General features: G+C 43.1%; 1 protein-coding gene across 1 annotated transcript; it reads left to right on the top strand.

The window, feature by feature from the left end:
• Nucleotides 1-4,582: 4,582 nt before the first annotated feature.
• On the top strand, nucleotides 4,583-24,022 carry LOC115578247 (myelin-oligodendrocyte glycoprotein-like). The gene is made up of 3 exons (XM_030411105.1): nucleotides 4,583-4,630; nucleotides 23,129-23,455; nucleotides 24,000-24,022. Exons 1-3 carry the CDS (start codon nucleotides 4,600-4,602, stop codon nucleotides 24,020-24,022), a joined length of 381 nt encoding a protein of 126 aa, XP_030266965.1. The 5' UTR covers nucleotides 4,583-4,599.
• Nucleotides 24,023-24,478: the final 456 nt, after the last annotated feature.

The raw sequence follows: 24,478 nt of genomic DNA on the forward strand, positions 1-24,478 counted from the left end.
CAGTAATTAATCTAGCATACTTTCATTAAATAAATCAATTCAAGTTAAATACAAGGGTCTATAATTAGGCTATACTGAGCCTCATCTACTTATACCAGAGATTTTCTTAAAATGAAGTTAACGCCTTTTTCGAAAAAGGTCACCTGGGGTAAAACTCCCCCTGCTACCCTGATTTGCATTTGTATAGCTCACAGCATTTTCATTTACATGTTTAAGCCTCCCTTAGAATCAGGGGGAGGGGGTTATTGGGGGACAACTGCCAAGCAAGGCCCACGTCAATTTCCGACAATATACATCAATTTTCGGTGTTGCCTGCAAATTGCCACGTGCAGTCTCAAATCTGAATTTCCACATCAATCTACAGTGCCGCATACTGACAAAAATCCCACTTTTCATGCAGTATAAATGGTTTAGCACCGGTGAGGTATGGACCGGTGGGATGGGTGGCGGGTTGAGGCATCTGGTCAGCCTGTGGAGGAGAAGATCTTAGGCCTCGGAGCTCTACCAAGAGGCCCTCCTCTCTCCTATTTTGTGCTGCTAGGAAGTCATAGACAACATTTCTCCCCCCTCGCCCCCTGTTGATGCTGGGGCTGCAGACGCTATGGGGCTTGCTTCATACCTGCTTTCCACCTCATCCTCCTCTAAAGATGAAGCAGGAACCGTATTCGAAGCCAGGTCTTCATAGGGTGCTGCAACCTCCTCTGACTGCACTCAACATTGCAAATGCAGTCCTGTGCGCTGGTCTGGAGTGCAGGAATGGCCAGAGGAAGATAATACACCGTCTTCGCTCCGAGACGGTTCGTCATTCACCGCAGCCACTGACATTCAAAGATATGCCACCCAGTTCTATAAAGGACCGTTCAATACGGATCTGGTGGAGGACCCAGATGTAGCGGGGCTGTACTTAAACTCCTCAAAACGTAACAAAAATGATGGTGTCATTGAAAAATGTATATAGGTAACATACCTTATTTCCAACCTCTTCCAATCTCTGTCTCAGATGTTACCTCCTCTGTAACCATAGCAAGAATGCCATACCAAGCCAAAATGGTATGGGCAGCTCTCAGGGTGGGCGTTTACCTTTGGGCTGCAGGAGAGTCACTGTTACACTGCTCTCAAAAAAAGGTGACTTACAGGAACTAAAGAACTGGAGGCTGGTCTCTCTGTTGTGTGGGGAGTACAAGATCTTGTCCAAGGCGCTGCCGTTAAGGCTCAGGGAGGTGATGGCTGAGGTCATACATGTGGACCAGACTTACTGTGTGCCCAGCAGGCTGATAAGTGACTAAGTCACTTTAATTTGGCATGTTTTGGAACTCTCCGGCTCATTGGCTATAGATACTGGTCTTATTTCCATAGACCAGGTGAAGGCTTTTGACCGGGTTGAACACAAGTACCTGTGGTGAACGCTCAGTGTGTTCGGGTTCAGCCCTTGTTTTATATCCAGGATCCAAGTACTGTACCATGATTTTGCAAGCATACTGAAAATAAACAGTGGTCTGGCTGCTCCTTTTGCAGTCCAGAGGGTGGTGCGACTGTCAGGGATGTTACATTCTCTGGCAGTCGAACACCTGCTGCACAAACTCAGACAAGATTTAACAGGAGTGGTTTTCCCTGGATGTCCTGCATCCGTAAAGCTGTTGGCATTTGCTGATGATTTGGTGATGGTTTTAAATACACAGGGGAGAATGTGTATTTTTAGAGGAGAATGTGTTTTAGAGAGAATGTGTTTCAGAGAGAATGTCTTTTAGAGTAGAATGTGAGGCTTTTTAACAGACTGTCTTCAGCTAAAGTGAATTAGGAAAAAAGTGAAGCTGTGTCAGTAAAAAAAACACTCTCTGAGTGAGTTGGTTTTACCGGGAGGGTTGTGTTGGAAGATGGGTGGGATGAAGTATCTGGGAGTGGTTTTAGGGGATGAACTGTTTTTAAAAAAGTACTGTGACGGGGTTCTGGAGTCTGTACAGGGCAGAGTGAAGAGGTTGAGTTGGCTCTTGCTTAGCGTGTCATTCAGAGGATGGACACTAATTATTAATAGTCTGGTGTCCTCGAGTCTGGTGTCGACCACCCCTGCTTTTTTGTCGACTGCTTTTACCCAAAAGTGCATACTGGCACTTTAACACAGCTTTGTTGTCTGATGCTAATTTTAAGGATTTTTTTAGTTGTTTTGGGGCAGTTTTTAAAAACAGTAAGGAGGATTTTAATTCATTGAGACATTGGTGGGATTGCGGAAAGGTGGAAATAAAGCAGCTCTGTCAGCAGTACACCCTCAATGTCACTCAGGACATTACCAGGTCTATGAGCGATCTGGAGACTGAAATTGTGGAACATCATATTGAAGATCTCAAGTCTATAAAATCTGCACTTGCAGAATTACTAGGCACCAAGGCTCAGGGAGCGCTGGTCCGCTCTCGTTTCCAGAGTGCAGCACTGATGGACACACCGTCCAAGTTTTTCTTTGGTCTGGAAAAAAAGAATGGGCAGAGCAGGTTCATTCATGCTCTGCTCTCTGCCACAGGACAGGAACTCAGAGACATTAAGGATATACGGAGACGAGCAGTGTGTTTTTATTCTGAACTCTACAGTAGTGAGTATAAAGAAGATGATGAACTGTTTGAATCATTCTGTAAAGAGCTGCCAAAAGTACCAGAGGACGTTAATGCCATGTTGGAGGGACCACTAGCTCCACAGGAATTCGTCATGGCTCTGCAAAGCATGGAGGGGGGAAAGGCCCCTGGTATTGATGGGACATGTTGCTCCCGCTAAGTTGCAGGAGAGCAGTTTTAACTCCTTTACTAAAAAAGGAGATCTGCAGGAGATCAAGAACTGGCATCCTGTGTCTCTGCTCTGTTCTGACTATAAAATCCTGTCCAAAGTGTTGGCCAACAGACTGAGGGAGGTGATGGAATACGCAATTCATGAAGATCAGACCTACTGTGTGCCTGGTAGGTCTATTTTGGACAATGTGTCCTTAATTCGAGATATTTTGGAAATCTCTAGTTCTTTGAGTATTAAAACTGGTCTCATTTCGTTAAACCAGGAAAAGGCTTTTGACCGGGTTGAGCACCTTTACCTCTGGAAGACTTTGCAGAGTTGTGGTCTCAGCCCAGGTCTCATAGCTATGATCAAGGTATTGTACAAGGATGTTGAGAGTGTACTCAAGATCAACGGAGGTCTTAGTGCCCCTTTTAAAGTGTGCCGGGGGTTAAGACAGGGCTGCTCTTTCTCAGGAGAGCTCATTGGGGCATTCATTCATTGTCTATTGAACCTTAGCTATGCAAAATAAGGGCAAAAATTGAAGGTCTGCTTTTTAAGGATTTTAACAAAAACTATATTTCATCAGCTTATGCAGATGATGTCATTGTTTTTGTCGAAAATTAAGAGATAAAACAACTGGAGACAATTATAAAAGACTTTGGTGTCATTTCTGCGGCAAAAGTAAACTGGACAAAGAGTGAAGCACTGGCAGCTGGGAGCTGGGGAGGAGTATGCCCAGTCTATCGGGGGGCTTAACTTGGAGGAAAGATGGTCTTTAATATCCAGGTGTGTATGTTGGCAGACGATAGTCCAGGCAAACTGGGAGGGAGGAGAGGAAAAAATAAAAAAAGACTTGAGAAATGGAAATGGCTAAAGCCACAACTGTCCTTCAGAGGCAGAGTACTTGTCATAAATAACTTGGTGGCTTCTGCTCTGTGGCATCGACTGGCCTGCATGGTTCCACCTAAAGGCCTAACACAAAGGTTACAGGCCATACTAGTAGACTTTTTCTGGGATCTGTTACATTGGGAGCCCCAGAGTGTGTTGTTTTTATCGAAGGAAGAAGGGGGACACAGTCTGATTCACATAGAGAGCAGAGTAGCGACTTTCAGACTGCAGTTTGTTCAGAAGTTTCTTTTAGGTCCAAAAGACATTTTTTGGAGAGACGTGACAAGCTGCATTTTAAGGTGGACAAATAATCTGGGTTTCGTCCCAAATCTGGATGGTTTCTCAGGGCAATTTTTAGACTTGGACTCTAAATATGTGGACTTGTACACAGTGAAAAGACAAGTTGTGTATGATTGTTTTGTTAAAGCCTTAAACAAAAATAAGCTAAATGGCAGAGTGGACACAATGTGGAGACAGAAACTGAATGCATACAGTGGATGCTGTAACCCCCCCCCCCCCCCCCCAAAACACACACACACACACACACACACAGTTGCCACACCGTGTCACGATGTTATTAATGGCGACCGACACATCACTACGTTACAGTTCCTGCTGCTGTCTGTACAGCTGACGTTGTGGTTTGTTGTCCTTTCAGTCTACCAGGTGGAGGTGGATTCAGGGGCGGAGTCTGTCCAGCTGCCCTGCAAAACCACAGTTCACCTGCCGAAAGATGCTAAAGTTGAGTGGAGGGATAGATACATAATCAACAGGAAGGTCCATGTGTATCAGAATGGCTCTGACCAGCCTGAACAACAGGACCAGGATTACAAAGACCGAACAGAGGTAAAGAAAGACCTGCTGAAGACTGGAGACCTCAGTCTGACCCTGATGAAGCCCACATACAGAGACACAGATATCTACACCTGCACCGTCTACAACAGGAAGGAACACATCCTGATGGAGAAACATGTGGAGCTGCAGGTCAAAGGTCAGTACTGTAGATACAGGTCAGTACTGTAGATACAGGTCAGAGGTCAGTACTGTAGATACAGGTCAGTACTGTAGATACAGGTCAGAGGTCAGTACTGTAGATACAGGTCAGTACTGTGGTTACAGTCAGAGGTCAGTACAGTAGATACAGGTCAGTACTGTAGATACAGGTCAGAGGTCAGTACTGTAGATACAGGTCAGTACTGTAGATACAGGTCAGTACTGTAGATACAGGTCAGAGGTCAGTACTGTAGATACAGGTCAGTACTGTAGATACAGGTCAGAGGTCAGTACTGTAGATACAGGTCAGTAATGTAGATACAGGTCAGAGGTCAGTACTGTAGATACAGGACAGTACTGCAGATACAGGTCAGTACTGTAGATACAGGTCAGTACTGTAGATACAGGTCAGAGGTCAGTACTGTAGACACAGATCAGTGCTGCAGATACAGGTCAGTACTGTAGATACAGGTCAGAGGTCAGTACTGTAGATACAGGTCAGTACTGTAGATACAGGTCAGTGCTGTAGATACAGGTCAGAGGTCAGTACTGTAGATACAGGTCAGTGCTGTAGATACAGGTCAGAGGTCAGTACTGTAGATACAGATCAGTGCTGTAGATACAGGTTAGTACTGTAGATACAGGTAAGTGCTGTAGATACAGGTCAGTACTGTAGATACAGGTCAGTGCTGTAGATACAAGTCAGAGGTCAGTACTGTAGATACAGATCAGTACTGTAGATACAGGTCAGTACTGTAGATACAGGTCAGTGCTGTAGATACAAGTCAGAGGTCAGTACTGTAGATACAGGATCTCTCTTTATCTCTCTCTCTCTCTCTCTCTCTGAGTGTTGGAGTGAGTGTGCTGAGAGCGGAGTGTTCGATCAGTTGTTCAGCGATTTATGAATGTGGTAAAGCATTTTTTTTTTAGGTTTACAGTGTTATAAGTTTGTAGGTGTGTGAGTCTGTGCGTGTGTTTCTTGGGCTGGTGCAGTCGGCCAGCGTTTTGCTGTAAAAATGAATCTGAGTAAAGTGACGAGGGAGCACAGCATTAAGATGTCTGTGTCCTTGTCAGTGTCAGTGGAGGACTGCAGCCTGGCAGTGGATCAGTCTGTTGGTCATAGCAGCGTGAAGTCCACGGCGCAGATGAATGGGGCTGTGGTCATCTTTGTGGATAAGGTAGAAAAGGCTAATACAGTGGTGGAGCGGCATTACGGTGAATGACGCTTTTGTTTCCGTGTTGCCGCTCACCACAACGGCAAAGAAGGTTTCATTGTCTAATGTCCCACCCTTCATTAAAAATGAGACATTGATGAAAGAGCTTTCCCAACATGGCAAAATAGTATCACCCATCCGTAAAGTGCCGTCAGGATGTAAGTATCCGTTGTTAAAGCATGTGGTGTCTCATAGGAGAAATGTCCTCACGATCTTGAACAACAGGGGCCAAGACCTGAGCCTGGCATTCAGGATCAGAGTGGAGGAATTTGATTATGTGATCTTTGTCTCTTCTTAGAGCACCAAATGTTTTGGATGTGGAAAATAGGGACACTTGATCAGGGCCTGTCAAAGGAAGGACATGAACAAAACAGGTGAGGATCAGAGGCAAAGACAGGTGGAAGCGGAGGTACAGAAGGAGGCAGTCAAGGAGCAACAGAGTAAACAGGTGGTGGAGGGACAGGAGTAGGAATGTGAGGGACAGGTGAAGGTACAGGAGGAGATGGGTGAGGAAAAGGGGAGGCCGGTGGAGGTGGAGGGGGCAGATAAGGAGGAACAGGTGAGTGTGGGAGGGCAGAGAAAAGAGAGGAAAAGACAAATACAAAGCCAAAGAAAAAGAGTGCAGGTAACAGGGCGGTGGTGGAAGAAACAGTGGAAGGGAGTGATTGTGAAATGGGAGATGAGGATGACCTTTTAAGTGCCTCATCTGAAAAGAAAATTAAGGCACAATTCAGGAGAGCTTCAAGTCCGGGAAGGAGAAGCAAGCAGAGGCCCGGGGAGGCTCAAAGTCTGGATCCTGTGTGGAGGAGGAGGAAGATTTTCGCATTTTCAGTGCGAAAATGGATCGATCCCGGGCCACATATTTTACTCAAGATGAGCAGATTCTCATTATGCAAGGCTATGAAGAATTGATTAAATGAAACCATCATGGCAAAAAGTAACACTATCGCCACCAATAGAGCGAGGGAGGGCTGCTGGCAGAAAACTGTTGACCGTGTAAATGCGTAAGTTAACAATGATTATTATTATGATCAATATTATATGAAGCCCTTAGTGTGTTAATTTCTGAAAGCTCAACATTGTGCAACTTTTACATATTAACCCTCATCCATTTGAAAAACTACAGTTTTTTCAATTTTGAATGATGTCTATATTGTTTTCACATTTTACTGATCTCAGTTATAGAATGCGCGTGTGTGTTTTATTGAAAGCGAGGCTGAGTGTGCGTCGGCTATAAATGTTCAGTGTTTTTTTGTTTTGTATCACTGTGTCGGGATGAACAAGCAAATGTAGCTACTGTCCCTGTACAATGACAATAAAGAGCTTTCTGACAGTGAAAATAGCTCAAGCCTGTAAGATTTGTGTTTGGGCGTACACTGTCCTACAACGGGTGAAACATTGATCAGTTCATCAGTTTATTCATGGCCACATCAAAGAAATAATTAACTTTACTCATTATCTGTGACAAATACATACTAGGTTGGCCTAATTAATATTTAATATTGCATTTTATTAAGATGTGGAAGCAGCAGTCAGACATGGCAGCAAGTTAGAGCCAAATACAAAAACATCATTCAAAGTGGTATGTAGCCAAACTGCCCCATCATTTTGTCAGTGTATGGATAATATACAGTTTCCCATTTTATTTTAATATCATCACTATCTTAAGCCAACAGGAAGAAGAATGAAAAGGGGAAGATTTCATTATGCAAGCAAGTAATACTGATGATGTAGAGGGGTATGAAAGTAAATTACCAGATATTTTATAGAATCCTTCCTTAACAAGCATTGTGCTCAAATGACTTGGGAACACTACAAACATATTTAGCTTCTCAGTAACAGCAAGAACCACTTTGCGGATGGCGCAACACGCAGTGTTCTTGCTCAGATTTTCTGCATCACTAACTGAATGTAAGTAGGTTCCCGTGGCAAAAAAACGAAGGGCTACACAAACAGTTTGCCCGACAGTGAGCGCACAGCTTCTTCAGTGGCATTCCTGACACTCGGCTCAATAAGTGAGCAAATGTACTGTATTCCCTCGGCTGAAAATCTATATCGCTCATAGAGAATTTCATCAGGAAATGCCAGCGGTTCAGTACAATCTCGAAGAAGCCGCTCACGTCGTAGTGCTGCCCGAATTATTCTTGCTCCCAGGTCCACCGTGTGAAACAGCAGCACTTTTATAGCCGATTTTAAGCTGAAACTCTGAACAGAACCTGGTCGGGACCAGGTTATGAGCTAAGCATAAGTTACCATGGAGATCTAGCCGGGTTAAAAGAGAGCCACCTTTGTAGTACAGGGAAGCAGGGCCGTAACCAGGATTTTAGAAATACTGAGGTCATAATTGCGGAGGTCCGAACATTAGCAATGTCTCAGCGGGCGGGTCCATAAGGAAATGTGTATTTGTAACTGACACTGTGTGAGTGTGTGTTGACCAACCTTCGAGAGGGCAGGGACAGCAGAATACAGTACAGATTTGGAGATATGAAGGCAGTCAGAGCCAGTAGATGGGGGCAGGCAGCCAGTCACCATGCATGTAGACTAACTGAAATTGTATGATTGTTTATTATTGACAGTACACTGACTCCAATGAACATAAATGTCCGAACATAAGCAAAGTTTCAAAGATTATCTTGCCTAGATGTAACAGGGCATAATGCAAGACAAGATTCCACTTGTCTCTCCTGCCAAGAAGGAATTAAGTAAAATAATATACACCTCCTTAATATTAACTTTAAGACACACTTAAATAACTCAAATACCAAATAATGCAAACACAAACAGTACATGAACACAAGCAAAATGTAAGTCATACAATTTCACTATTAGATACTACTAGATATGTTGTTAAGTTAAGTTACATTAAGATTGAATAATTATGATTATGATTGAATTAGATCAGAGGACAGTATTGTTTGTTTAACATCAGTGTGCATGGGACATTGATAATCCTATCCTGGGGCAGCACCATGGTCTTCTCTTCACCTTTCTTTCCTTTTCTCCCCCTCTCGTCCTCTTCTTGCCCTACTATCTTCTTCCCAAAGGGAAACAGGGTTTGTTGTGCTCTCTTCATTATGTCTGAAGAAAGTAAACACACAACAACTCAGCTGAGTTGATAAAGTAACTTTAACAGTGCTGGGTAACATTGTATTACTGGCCTGGCCTCTGTTAGGATTAACATTATAAAAACTAGTTTTAGAGTTCTAGAAGAAACTCTGTTTGCTTGCTGGAGTCTTGCCGAGTATGTTTAAAACTATGTTTAAAAGTATGGTAATAGCCTATAATTACTATTAAAACATCTAGTAGGTACTACAGTTGTCCAGATACGATACTCATTTTCAAAAGTATCGATACCAATACTTTTGCACTACCTCAGACCTGAAACTTGTTATCATAGTTGCAGTTTCTTGTTGCACAACTGTTTTTTGTTATATATATTTAACGCGTGGTTCTGTTCATTGTTACAGAGGATATTTTTGCATTTTTCTTGTTAATCAAAATATTCCTTTTAAATTTTGGGGTCTTTTTTTTATCCTTGTGGTATCGAAAATGGTATCGAGTATCGAATATTTTTCTGAGTATCGGTATCGAGTTGAAAATTTTAGTATCGTGACAACCCTAGTAGGTACAGAAATCACTTAAGTGGTAGCAGCAGCAGCACTAGATACAGTCAAAGAACAGCATAACTGCAAAAAATGAGCAAGTATGGATTATAAATTAGCTAGCTAACATCAGTCAACATGATTTATCTTTCCTCTGCTTTCAGTGGCCACCCAAAGATGGGCTCTTGTCAAGACAGCAGCATCACTACCTCTGAAACGACCATTTGTAGGCAGTTAACATTAGCTAGTTATGTTATCACTTGTGATGGTTGATCACTAACTTGGATGGCACTACTAGGCGTGATTATTACATGTCATAATTTGTGCTTCGTATCACTCACGTGAGCTTGTTGGCCTGCTTTGTATTTACATCAATGGACACCATGTTTTAAAGTTTGAAATCGTATGGTTTATTAAAATACAAGAAACCTGGCCAGTTTATTCCAGTTACCAATTTTGCAATGTCTATCTTAGGAAGTAGAGAACACTTCAGACTAAGAATCCTTACCGCTGAAGTACAGCTTGTTATTTTAACAGAGCGTTGTGAGAGTGGCGTAGCTCTTTCATGAATAGGGCGGTGCGTCAGGTGTGCGTCAGGTGTGAGTGGGTGAGCAAAAGTGAGGGAGCGTGTGTGAGGCAGACAGTGAATGAATGAGAGAGAAAGGAGTAGCAGCAGTAACGACAGGAATAAAATGTACAGTATATGCTGCAGTTACTCGTGAATAAATGTGACGGCACCTCAAAAGACAGCAAAGCTCCCAGGCATTATTTACCGACCAACGACATACCTGAAAGGGGTTCACCCTGAAGGTAATGATAAACTTCGGCCCTGGAGGAAACATCTCACCTGTGCTTCTTGACCACGGTCTGGGAGCCGAACAGGAATGGTGTAACAAGAGTTTTTTCATTTTTTCACCCACAAACCAGTGCAATGACCAAAGATGGTAGCTATATTTACGACAGGATAATCCACTCTGTAACCCAAGGTGATGATCAGACAGAGGAGCAGGTGGTTTCCGTACAAAATAAAGTTATTTGTCGGCAGTTATCACCTTCTTTTTTTTTTTTTCCACTGAGAAAAATTACCGAGGACATGACTTCGGTGTCCTCAATGGTAGTTACGGCCCTGCAGGGAAGCCTGGCTTTAGACTCAACATACCTTGCTAACCCACTAAACTGGCTTCGCAGTACACCCCTCTGATGTGGCTAATGTGAGCTCTGCTAACAGCTTCACAAAACTTGTGACACAGACTGAACTGAATGCAATGACAGGCAGGTATGTTGTTGAGAACATGCTCCTGTTATCAACAGTTTACTCAGACTCCTTCAGAGCACTCACTGGTAAAATATCGGGGAGAACAGGTGCCGGTCCGCCATGCAGGAAGACATTTTATAAATACATATGTAGATGCAGAGTACGCTAAAATGAATGCCGAGCTCAAAAGGGGGAAGAAATACAAGTAACGCAATAGTTACTTTTCCTGGTAACTAATTACTTTTATAGTGGAGTAATTCTGTTACTAACTCAGTTACTTTTTGGGAGAAGTAACTAGTAACTATAACTAATTACTTTTTAAAAGTAAAGTGCCCAACACTGCCTGTAGAGATACGTAAACTATATTAAGTGGAAAACCACGTCAGGTTGCTTTTGGTAGTCCCCGGCTGTTTCATCTTCTGAGGCAGAGAGAAGTTTTAGTGTCCTCTGCAGGCTCAAAACTCAAAACACACTTCACCATGTTGGTGACTGTCATGTCCATCAGGATAAACTTGACTTACTGGACATGAAGTCAATTTGCAAGCAATTTGTGGCTGCAAATGACAGGAGGAAAAAACAATTTGGCTCTTTTGCCTAGGCCAGTGTTTTTCAACCTTTTGTGTGCCATGGCACATGTTTGTAACTTAAAAAATCACACGGCACGCACATTATTGAATGCAGGACTGTACAGTGCTATCCAACTTTTATTTGTGTTAGAAAACTACACAGGAATTGATATTTATTATTTCATTACATCCATTCAAATGTCTTTTTCGTTTACCTTTACCTTCACACACCAGTTAGTTAGTGGAAATGTGGAAGGATTTCACACTTGAGAGCAGAAAACAAGTTGTTTTTTTTTACTTTTTTTTTTTTGCTTTTTATGGCTTTATTGACAGTACAGCTGAAGATATGACAGGAAACAAGGAGAGAGAGGGGGGGAGTGACACGCAGCAAAGGGACCCGGGTCCGCTGCAGAGCCTCAGCACATGCGCGCTCTACCAACTGAGCTAAACAGCGCCCCAACATCACCTTAACCTTTGCCTGTATATGTGTCTGTTCATTGAGGCATAAGATATAACTAAGAAAAGAAAATGTATTCAGAAAATTTGAATTCAAATTCTTCCCGTGTTATTTATTAATCTGCAAACTGGATGATTGGGCCTGCAATTAAAACATTTATTTGACATTTATCAGTTCATTACTGCCATTAAAAAAGTGCTCCTTTACCTTTACAAATGTATGTTTTTAGTAGAATAAAATACATTTATATTTTATTTTGCAATGTAGTTAATTTATGACATATTTCTGTTAAAACCATTAAAGGATCTGTCCCCCCCAATGTTAAACTCATTCCTACGCCCCTGCTCTAATAAGTCTTTTTAATATCTGCACTATAAATATAAACAGGGCAAGAGATGCAGAAAAAAGGCCTGTGCTGTTTGAAATGATGAATGTTAAAAAATTAGACGTGATGATCATAGCCGGTCTTAACATAGAGGCGTAGGTAGGCGGTTGCTTGGGGCCCCTCCACCTGCGGTCGTGGGGGGGGGGCCCCCACCAACCTCCCAAAAAAAAAAAAAAAAAGGAAAATAAGAAAACGTATCATCATGAACACTTCAAAACGTGGTCAGTTTAAGTTTTATTAATATGTAATTCATTCTTTAGAAAAAAACGTTTAAGTATGAGTTAAATGTCAAATTCATGGGTATCTGTCTCACATACACCCCCTACTTTCACAATGAAATGGACTAGTCCGTGACAAACCGCAAAAGATGAACACAAACGACACTCCAGTCCAGTTGGTGGCGGTAATGCACCGTTTGCCAACCGCCAATAAACAACAGACGGAGAAGAAGAAGAAGAAGAAGGAGAAGAAGTAAAAGAAAACAAACAGACAGACAAAGTTAGAGGAAAAGCTAAAATGAAACGAAACTACCCGAGCGGTTCAAATAAACGGACAAAGAATAAAGACGCCGAGAAAAATATAGCAAAGCTGCCAAAGCTGACTAACTATTTTGCCATTGCTGTTACCGTGGATAACGTTACAGTCAACAACAACGTCCAAAGTGTGGGAAATGCCGGCGCCGCGACAGCAGCAGCAGCAGCAGCAGCTAACGTTAGCTGCGAAGTGTCTAACGTTGACACAGACAAGGTGGAGGAGTTGTCCAGTGATGGCCATTTTGACAGCGACGATGATGATGACAATGATGATGACAATGGTGGGGTTCTGGTGAGTCAAGCTAGTTCTGTCAGTTATAGCCCTAGCTGTGCTAATCCTGCTGTCACCAACCAAAGCACTGTAGACCTGCTAACAGGTGACCCGGCTCTCTGGCCTAAGAAGCTCACGGCTGAGGAGCGATGTTCCAGTGTTCGCAAAGGTCCCATACAAATTAATGTGGAATTCCCCAAAAATCAAGAGGGTCGGAGATTTACTAGTAATAACTACCACATCCAAATGAAAAACGGGGAGAAGATTAATAGGACGTGGCTTATCTACAGCGAATCAGGGGACTGTGTTATGTGCTTTTGTTGCCGACTTTTTGGAGAGGGGAACACACAGTTAAGTTCAGATGGGTTTAACAATTGGAGAAAACTCGGAGCTCACCTGAAGCAGCATGAGAGGTCTGCTGAACATGTGTCTCATATGGAGTCCTGGCACACACTTTCCCAAAGACTGCAGACAGGCACAGCCATTGATCAGTTGAACCAAAATGCAATGATGGCAGAAATTGAGAGATGGAGAAATATTCTAAGAAGATTGCTTGCCATAATTATCTATCTAGCTGAGCGGAATCTTGCTTTTCGTGGGAGTACAGAGAAATTATATGAGCATGGCAATGGAAACTTCCTAGGACAAGTACAGCTGATGGCAAAATTTGACCCTTTCATGAAAGAACATTTAAGAAGAATCCAGGAAAAAGAACTGTCAGACACATATTTGAGTAAGCACATCCAGAATGAATTGATAACACATGTGGCAAAGGGCACCCTTGATGCCATTGTTGAAAAAGTGAAGAGGGCCAAATATTATGCCATCATAATGGATTGCACACCTGACATAAGCCACAATGAACAGCTGTCTGTGGTCCTGCGCATAGTTAATTGTGAGCTCCACAAAGGCGTGTCCATCCACGAGCATTTTGTAGGCTTTCTTATGGCAGAGGACACAACTGGCAAAGGCCTACTCGAACTTTTCCGTGGACATCTGAAAACACTGCACCTGGATATCTCTGACTGCCGTGGTCAATCGTATGATAATGGCAGTAATATGCAGGGAAAGAAGCAGGGGGTACAAAAGAGGGTCCTTGACCTCAACCCCAAAGCCCTCTGTGTCCCGTGTGGAAGTCACACACTGAACCTGGTCATTGGGGATGCAGCCAAATCCTCCACAATATCCCTTAACTTCTATGGTGTGTTACAGAGTCTCTACAATCTTTTTAGTCACTCTGTTCAATGGTGGGCCATTCTTCAGGCGAATGTGAAGGATTTTACCATCAAGACCTTGTCAACCACCAGATGGGAATGCCGCGTGGATGCTGTAAAAGCTGTACGGTATCAGCTTCCAGACATTTTGAATGCCCTGGAGGCTTTACACGACTTCGCCAGAGAAAAGAAGGATTCAGAGTGTGCATTCAGTGCTTCAAGCCTCTGCCAGGAACTGAAAAAATGGCCATTCATGGTAAGTTGTGTGGTGTGGTACAATGTACTGTACATTATCAACAAAGTTAGTAAGATCCTACAAAGCCCCAAAGTGAGCATTGAGACCATGAAGAGGGAAATATCTGCAGTCATAGACTTCCTCCAAGATTTCAGGGAGCACGGATTCAATGCCGCTAAAATAGATGCCAGGGAAATCGCAGAGAAGACTGAGGTGGAGATGATCTGGCCAGAGGTTCGGCAGAAAAAAACAAAAAGGCAGTTTGACTATGAGGGCACAGAGGAGACTACCTCAACTGCAGAGGAACATTTCAGAAGAGAGTTCTTCTTACACCTAGTCGATACTGCCCTGGCCACAACTAGGGAGAGATTCTCATACATGCAGGACTTTTTTAAGTTGTATGGATTTCTCTACTCCACTGAGATGATGAAAAGTACAGTACAGGGAGGCAGTCTAGATGAATGCTGCAACAGGTTTGAGAAAACTATGGATGATGTTGATGCAGGGGACCTAAAAATGGAAATTACTGGTGCTGTTAGGTCTTTCCCCCCACAGATCTCATCCCCATTGGAAATTCTTAACTACATATACAAAGAGAATCTCCTAGATCTGTATCCTAATCTAAGCATAGCCCTACGGCTCTTGCTTACTCTTCCTGTTACAGTTGCATCAGGTGAGAGAAGTTTCTCTACACTGAAAAGACTGAAAACATATCTGCGCTCAACTATGTCCCAAGAAAGACTGTCATCCCTGGCTGTCATTTCCATAGAACATGAGATAGTGGAAACTCTTGATACAGACTCCATAATCACAAGATTTGCTGAGGCCAAGGCTCGCAGAGTAAGATTGGCATGAACATAATGAGAGACAACAAAAGGCACAAGGAGGAAGAGAGGGAGGAAGAGAGAGTAAGGACAAAGACAAAAGCAGAGAGAAAACTCACCTGTCAAGAGAAGTGTAGTAGGAGAAGAGGAAGAAGAGGAGGAGAAGAGGAGAAAGAAATCAAGGGAGAGAGAGTGAAACATTCATAAGAAGGAAGAGAGAGTAAGGACAAAGACAAAAGCAGAGAGAAAACTCACCTGTCAAGAGAAGTGTAGTAGGAGAAGAGGAGAAGAGGAGAAAGAAATCAAGGGAGAGAGAGTGAAACATTCATAAGAAGGAAGAGAGAGTAAGGACAAAGACAAAAGCAGAGAGAAAACTCACCTGTCAAGAGAAGTGTAGTAGGAGAAGAGGAAAAGGAGGAGAAGAGGAGGAGAAGAGGAGAAGGAAATCAAGGGAGAGAGAGTGAAACATTCATAAGAAGGAAGAGAGAGTAAGGACAAAGACAAAAGCAGAGAGAAAAAACTCACCTGTCAAGAGAAGTGTAGTAGGAGAAGAGGAAGAAGAGGAGGAGGAGAAGAGGAGAAAGAAATCAAGGGAGAGAGAGTGAAACATTCATAAGAAGGAAGAGAGAGTAAGGACAAAGACAAAAGCAGAGAGAAAACTCACCTGTCAAGAGAAGTGTAGTAGGAGAAGAGGAAAAGGAGGAGAAGAGGAGGAGAAGAGGAGAAAGAAATCAAGGGAGAGAGAGTGAAAGGCATAAGGAGGAAGAGAAACAGAGGGATGAGGAAGAGAGAAAGGAAGGGACAGAAACCCAAAATAGAGAAGGTAGTCATTTAAAAATACAAAAAATTATATTATTTCTTAATCCCAATGATTAATCTACTGTTGTTTTTTATCCTCTCACTTCATAATAGAAGCAAGAAGAAGCCTGGCCATCACCAACATCTGGACAGCTAAGGTAATTGACTTGACCTTTTATTGGACAAAAAAAAAAAAATAGGCCCACACTCATTTTGTTCATAGACCATATTGTTAGTTTGTGACAATGTTTTTTATCATTGTTATTTTTCAGGTACAGCTCCATACTCCACACAGACGTCAGCAGTATGTCTCAGAAGCGTGCGATGTGGAGAACTCTCTTTTCTCTCTCACTCACTCACTCATTTTGATATTGATTTAAAAAAAGAAATAAATGGTGCTGGTTAACCTGGAATCTTTGCAAGGACAGTTGTTTTCTGATTCTCCATCATGGGTGACTATTAGCTTGTGTAGTACACTTTGTGTGTTCTTCGTTCTCTGTCTTCATTTTGGAATAAAGAAGTGTATGCAGGGTTTAGGGCCCCCATACAAACCTTCGCCTGGGGCCCCCAAATTGCTAAATCCGGCACTGGTGATGATTGTGCAGGAGACTCACAGTGACGCTTCTAATGAGTCTGACTGGAGGACAGAGTGGGGGAGGTGGTGTTGAGGGGGCATCCTCTTTGCCAAGAGTTTACGCCTGTATATTTTGAAGTGAAGGAGGTGATGGAGGGAAGTATGATGGTGGTGAAGACAGTTTATGAACATTTTAAGCTTGTTATTATCAGTGTGTACGGGCTCCATCTCAGGACCAGACAGAGTGGCTTCTTAAAGAATAATTATAATAATTTAAGCACTGTTTTAAGTAAAGTAACTGTTAAGGACTTTTTCTTTTTGGGAGGGGATTTTAACTGCACAGAGAATGACTTGCTGGACAGGAATCACGTTGAGCCTCACAGAGAATCCCAGAGTGCTCTGAAACAGGTTTTAAATGAACATGATTTAACAGACGTGTGGAGGAGAACGCATGCTGATGGGAGGCAGTATACCTGGGCTCACTTTTAATTTCTCTTGCCAGACTAGACCGGTTTTTATTGTTTTAAGCACCATCTTAGTGTTCTTAAGAAGTGTGGCATTACACCTGTTGGGTTTTACTGATCACTGTCACCTTTTGTAATGTTTTTATTGCTTACTTAAAACCTAAGAGCACATATTGGCGTTTTAACACCTCTTTGTTGTCAGATGCCCATTTTAATGACGTTTTTAGGTATTTTTGGGAAGGTTTTAGAAGCAGAAAAAATTATTTTATTTCTTTAAGACAGTGGTGGGATCACGGGAAGAGTGAGATAAAGCAGCTCTGTCAGCAGTACACTTCCAACGTCACACGGGACATTACCAGGTCTCAAGGGCGGACTGGCGTACCCACCGGGGATTTCCTCGGTGGGCCGGTGGGTTGGTGGGCCGGTGGGCTGGCCATCAGGAGGTTCAGGAGTATTCCCGAGCTGCCGGTCTGTTCCAGGCCGAACCGGCCGGTGGTCCGAGCGTGTTTCTTTACCCCATAAAACGGCCGCAGGTGGCCAAGAGTTGAACGTGAGACTGGGTCAATCCAATCGATACGAGCGGCCCCTCCCAACTTGAGCTGATCCTTGTTTGTATTGAAATGTGATTGGCTCAACCGCTCAGTCAGTCATTAAAGAAAGTGGAGCGGGATAAATTCAAATTAGCAAACATGCTTAAAAGAAAGAAGCCGGAGAAAGAGATGGGTGGAGCAGAAAAATTAAGGGCAAAAAAGAAAAAACGGTTAAAACAGGATGCAGCTTAATGCTCCATATGAACAGAGCTTTTAGTGGTGGAGGGGTGAAGGTCAGCACGGCTACAGTCCGCCAGGCCAGTGAAGACACGGGACCCAGCGGCAGACCCAATGCCGGTATGTCGGGCTGTGATGGGTCGGGTTGTAATTTCAGGCCCGTTGAGAACTCAGGGCACACAGAACTAAGCTGTTGATCGGATCGGCCGATATTTTGCATTTTGTGCAATTTGTGAGATCAGCGTAATGACTTAATTCACCGATCTGATCATTGACGTCATTGTCGTGTTGAAACTTTTGCATTCAAAGTTAAAAAGATATTATTAGAATATATAGGTGATATATCGTGTTTTCCTGTTCTGTTTCTACATAAATATTTAGCCATCTTTACCAGCTCAAGAAAAATACATTAAAGTGAGTAATTCATTTACTGTGTGTGTGTGTGTGTGTGTGTGTGTCGCTTTTGTTGATTTTTGTGAATTCTTTGCAAAAGTGCCATAACATTTATCTTTGTTGCTGTTATTATTATTATTAGCTGACAAGGCCAGTGTCAGTCATGGAGTTGATGCAGAGGGACAGGATAATGCCAGTCATAGGAGTGAGGAGGAGGAAGAGACAGATGAGGAGGGACAGGAGAAGGAGGAGGAAGAGGGGGAGGAGGAACCACCAAAAAAAAAAAAAAAAAAAAAAAAACAGTGGGTACAGGTGTGGCAAGGAAACGATATAGCCCGACAACACCACCCAATTGGAGAGCTGGGACTCTTACAATATATAACAACTTTTTTTTTCTGTTTGCAAGTTCTTTGGTTTGGTGGAAGCAACACAACAGATTTACCCAGACAACAGTTTGAGTACAAAAAAATATATTTATTACAATACCTAGTTAAATAAAAAGGTGTGAACCATTCACACACTTATTCACACGTTCAACTTAAAAGCTGGCCTGTTCAAGCACACACATTAATGAGTCCATTAGATCGGGATAGTCCGCAGTCCACAAGGGGTTCCCCTAATACAAGTCCGTCTCGCGCCCGGCAGTGACTTCAACGCGGCCGGCGACCTGTCAATCACACACACACACACACACACACACACACACACACACACACACACACACACACACACACAAAGAGAGAGCCGCCAGTATCTCAACAGTAGATAAAGAAAAAGAAAAAAAAAGCACAGCAACACAGCAAAAAAGAAACACAGCAATGCAACGCTAAAAGAGCAATCATGCAATTCTCAAAATCACTGAAACTTATGAATTATATTTATAGATAGGCTATGGTTAGTAGACAGTCTGGAGCTCTCGTGAATTATGTGAGACGTAGATCTTGGAGAAAGCGAGGCCGTATGCCAGCTAAAAAGCGTCACTCACCATCAAACTGGGAGCAGACTAATCTAACTCCCAGTCCTGTTGCACAGCACTTCACTCAGCCACAGGACGAACAAGACAGGGCTCCGGATAGCACACCGGCAACGGCAACAATCCCAGTAGACGAGGAGACGGAGAATCAGCCGATGAGAAGACGGGTCACAGCAGGAGGGCAGGCGGAGAATCACAGCAGCCACCGGGCTTGATGCGAGGACGACACACCAGCAGACTTCCGCCAAACAGCACAATAATCCACGCAATCGCGCACACAATCATCAGGCAGTTAAACAAACCCCACCAAATAACAGGAGCGACAGAACAGAGTCCACGAGAGCAACCAAACGTCACTCTTTCAGTTCCTTCCTTTCTGAGCCGCCTGTGAGTATCAATTGGCATCGCAATTATCCACACCTGTTACACTCCAATCAGTTGAGCATGCAACAGTGACAAAGAAGGGGCGTTGCCCCGTGTTCCCAAATCATGACCATGACACAGGTGCAGTGTGCAGGACTGGGTTGGCAACAGGCCTTTGCATAGAATTATATTAAGATGTCATATGTTGATGTTCCAATTCCAGTCACATAGAAACAATAAGTCCATCCACTCCTGTATGTTATAATAGTGCAAATAAAGTATTCATGTTAAAATTATGGGTCCACTTGCATCCGTCATGCGATCAGATAAAAGGCCTCTCCAAACCAAGCTCCGGGGCAGAATTTCAACCCCAGTCTGCCCCTGGCAGGTCTATGAAGGATCTGGAGACTGAGATTGTGGAAATTCAGAACTTATTAGAATCCACTGGAAATTTAGATCATATTAAAGATCTCAAGTCTAAAAGATCTAGGCACAAAGGCTCAAGGGGCACTGGTCCGGTCCAGATATCAAGCTGCCGCACTCACGGACACTACATCCAAATTCTTCTTCAGGCTGGAGAAAAGAAAAAAAAACAGCCAGAGAAGAAGCATCCCTGTGCTGCGTTTGACCTCCGGAGCAGAACTCACTGAGCCCGCAGAGATCCGGGGAAGAGCTGCACGGTATTATACAGACCTCTACAGCAGACATTTTTGAATCTTTCTGTAGAGTTTTGGCCTCAGCCCAGGTCTCATAGCCATGATCCAGGTTCTGTACCAGGACGTTGAAAGTGTACTAAAGAACAATGGAGCACTGAGCGCCCCTTTTAAAGTGTCCAGGGGGGTGAGACAGGGCCGCCCCCTCTCAGGTATGCTGTACTCAATCTCCATCAAACCCCTGCTATGCAAAATAAGAAAAAACACTGAAGGTCTGTTTTTAAATGGTTTTAAAACAGACCACATTTTATCAGCATGTGCAGATGATGTTATTGTTACTGTAGGGACACAGAGGACATTATAAAGCTGGGAGAGATTGTCAGGATTTTATCAGCAGCAAAAGTAACCTGGGAGGAAAGTGAAGCGTTGGCAGTGGGCAGGTGGAAGAGGGGGCTTTTAAAACTGCCAGGGGTTTTAAAGTGGAAAAGAGATGGTTTTGAGTATTTGGGAGTTTTTTTTAGGAAGAGAAAATGTGATGGGGGAAAACTGGAAAGGTATTATAGAAAAATGTAACAGCAAACTAAAGAAATGGAAGTGGGTGCTGCCACAGCTGTCCCTCAGGGGAAGAACGCTAATTATAATTATACAACAAGTAGTTCCGACCAAGCAATCTGATTGGTCAACAAGACATTTAGACCGTGCTCAAATCAGCATGACAGCACGCCTGACTCATTACTAAAAAATATTACTCCTCCAAGTCTGTGTATCCATCTCCATGGCAACATAGTAACTGTCAGAGCTGATGCAAAAAAATAAAAAGTATGGCTTAAAATTCAAAATTTCTGCCTTAAAAAATATGCAGAGGAAAAGTCCCAAGAGAGTGAGAGAAACTGAGCTTCAGCGTCTGTCCGAGGAGGACAGCAACAGGCTGCCTGCTGGAGGGAGGAAGAAGGCTATGTGCCGGCCCGGGGAGCCTGAGATAAACATGCGGGAATTAGTTATCAGCAAACGAGAGAGTGTCCCGCAAAATGATCAGGGCGATGGAGAAACAAATGTCCGCCACTGTGAGTGACAGCACAGACAGTGGCGGTTCTAGACCAGTTTTAATAGGGAGGCCAGGTTGGGGCCGGCTTTTTTGTTAGGGGGCACAAAACAGTGTTTACAATTTCAGCAATTTTGATTGGGTAGTAAACTGATGAGACATTTTATTTCTGCTTTTCCCTTGAGAACAAAATTATTGCAAGAAATCTGTCATTGTATTATTAATGCAGACTCCCTGTCAGGGGGGCCACAGGGGGGTCCAGACTCAGAGTTACAGGGGCACTGGCCACTGGTTGCCCCCCCCCCCAGAACCGCCCCTGAGCACAGATGAGGAGTTTGCAGCAGTGCTGGTCGGCTGAATCGTTTCCTCCGCTGCAACAACTTCACTTGCAGAAGACAATTATTGCCCAGCAGGATGCCTGACAATTCACAGAGAAGCTGGAGAAGTTTGTGACATTTTCATCCCGGATTATTGTGAGGAAGGAATTAGACCTGTCCCAAATAAATGCCTGGTCTGTTAAGTGATTGAAACAAATAAATGCCCCGACTATTATTTATTTTCCCTTCAGTGTTAGAGACACTATTGTGACCGCGGTGAAAACGTTTTATAAAAAATATAAAAGAAAAAAATCAACATCTTTGTTATAACTTGGGTGATAAAAATAAGTCTTTTCTGTTTGTCTGTGCAGCATTGATGTAGTTCAGGAAATTGTGAGACCGCGATAAAAGATTAACGTCAGCTCAGACTTAGGGTTAGGGTTAACCCACTCTTCTGGGACTAGAAAATCCTTTCTGTTGCTAGGTCGTTACTAAGGGTTGGATTATTTGCTGGAGTGGTAAACTACATTCCATTACACATATGAGTCAACTGACGTGACTGATTATGTTTCAGCTATTAGTCAGACCCCATGTGTTTCCATGGAAACGCGACGCACACTTGCAAAAACCTTTAAAATTTGAGAACATCAACATGGATATATTTTGATTATACATTTTATTTGTGTTGGTATTAGTTGTATAATCATAATATTACCCTCGAGTGCCCCACTTCAGTGCTGCTGGCGGACCGCATCACTGTCGTGCTCAAATGACGTTAAAGCACACCCTCGAGGGTAATATTGCTCAAATAACCTGGTGGCCTCACAGATGTGGCATAAGGTAGCTTGTGTCCAACCACCACCAGCACTGATCAACACGATCCATTCGGAGCTGGTGGATTTTTTGGGAGCAGGGAATTTTCACTGGGTCAGGAAAGAGATCATTTTCTTACCAAGGGCACGATGTGGTGGACATCAAAATGACGGGGACTGGACAGCCAGGATAGAGAAGCTTTTATAAAGCACCCTGCAAAAAAAGAACTGGAGATCTACAATGAAGTATCGGACATGGAGCCATTGCTGTAAATAGTTATGTTGCTGTTTTTAATCCCACTGTAAAAAATGTATGTCTTTTTTGGAAACTGCCTGAAACAATTTTTCACAGTTTTTTGAGAATGTGAGCTTTTTTTAGCATTTTAAAAGAATGATTTGAGCATTTTAATGGAGTGTGGTCAAAGAATGTTTTTATTGATTTGTATTTTTACAAACTAGCAGAGAGTCTGGATGCTTTATCATGATGTGGTGTTTTAATAAGGTCATCTGTTTGGTGGAGGAGGAGGAGTTGTGTTTCCAGTCTGTTTTAACATTTAGAGTTCTTTAATGAAATGTTTTGAAAGAAGTTCTGTAATAAAAGGTTTTAAAAAGTCTCTCTCTGTAGCCCCTCCCCCTCCTGCTCAGTACGGACACACAGAAGCAACCACACATCATGTAGTTGACCAATCATGTGCAGCTTGAACAGAAAAAAAAAAATAACGAAAAAAAAAACCCAAACATCTTCTGTCTGTAGAGCTGATGTTGTGGTTTGTTGTCCTCCCAGTCTACCAGGTGGAGGTGGATTCAGGGGTGGAGTCTGTCCAGCTGCCCTGCAAAACCACAGTTCACCTGCCTGAAGGCATTAAAGTGCAGTGGGAGGACAGATACAACTGGAAGCTCCATGTGTATCAGAACGGTTCTGACCAGCCTGAAGAACAGGACAGATGTTACAGAGGTCGAACAGAGATGAAGAGAAACCTGCTGAAACCTGGAGACCTCAGTCTGACCCTGAAATACCCCACAAACACAGACAGTAAGACCTACACCTGCACCGTCTACAACAGGGAGGAACACATCCTGATGAAGAAACAGGTGAAGCTGAATGTCAAAGGTCAGTTCTCTCTCTCTGTTTCTCTCTTAGTGAGTGTGGGTGTGCATTTCAGTGAGCGAGTGTGTTTCTATCTTTTGTGTGTCTGTGTGTTAGATTTATTTCTGCAGTAGTATTCTGTGCTGTAGTTTTAGTGGATCAGTATCAATCGTCCTCAGCTGGAGACGCTCACACACAGACACAGAGTCAAACTCTGTCCCACTGTTAATTGCTCTGTGGAGGATTGCAGTTCAGTAATCAGAGAAATAGTCAGTTATGACGGTATAAAGTCCAAATCTAGGATGAACAATGGAGTGGTTATTTTTCTGGACAGTATTGATAAAGTCAGCACGGTTGTTGAACGAGGTGTAGTGATCCAGGACACCTTTGTTCAGGTGGTACCGCTGGTTCATCCAGCCAGAAACATCATTCTGTCCAGAGTTCCTCCGTTCATTAGTAATGAAATGTTGCAGAGAGAACTGGAGAGACACGGACAGTTAATGTCTCCAGTCAAACTGATTCCTCTGGGCTGTAAACCTCCACACCTGAGACATGTTGTCTCCTTCAGAAGGCAGGTCTTCATGGTTCTGAACAACACTAAGGGGTTCAACTGGATGTTGAAGTTCACAGTGGAGGATTTTGATGATACTGTTTATGTGTCTTCTGAGAGGATGAAATGTTTTGGATGAATGAGTCAAATAGTTACTTCTTCTTTTTCCTGCTTTGTTCACTCTTTTTTTGTTTTACACCTTGTTTCTCTGCTATGGGAGACATAAGAACAGGCAGCTTGAATATAAATGGAGCAAGGGCTGATGGGAAAAGGGCGTCTCTTTTCAAGCTGTGTTCTCTCAACAAGCTGGATGTTATTTTGGTACAGAGACAGACAGTATTGCTGATAACCAGACTGACTGGAGGACAGAGTGGACTGCTGAAACCTTCTTCAGTCACAAACCAGTAACAGTTGTGGGGCTGGACTTGTTGTTTCCACAAACTTTCTTCCTCAGTCTGTAGAAAGTGAAGAAGTTATTAAAGGCCGTCTGTTAAAAG

This window comes from Sparus aurata, unplaced genomic scaffold (assembly GCF_900880675.1).
Source record: "Sparus aurata unplaced genomic scaffold, fSpaAur1.1, whole genome shotgun sequence".
Lineage (NCBI taxonomy): Eukaryota > Metazoa > Chordata > Actinopteri > Spariformes > Sparidae > Sparus > Sparus aurata.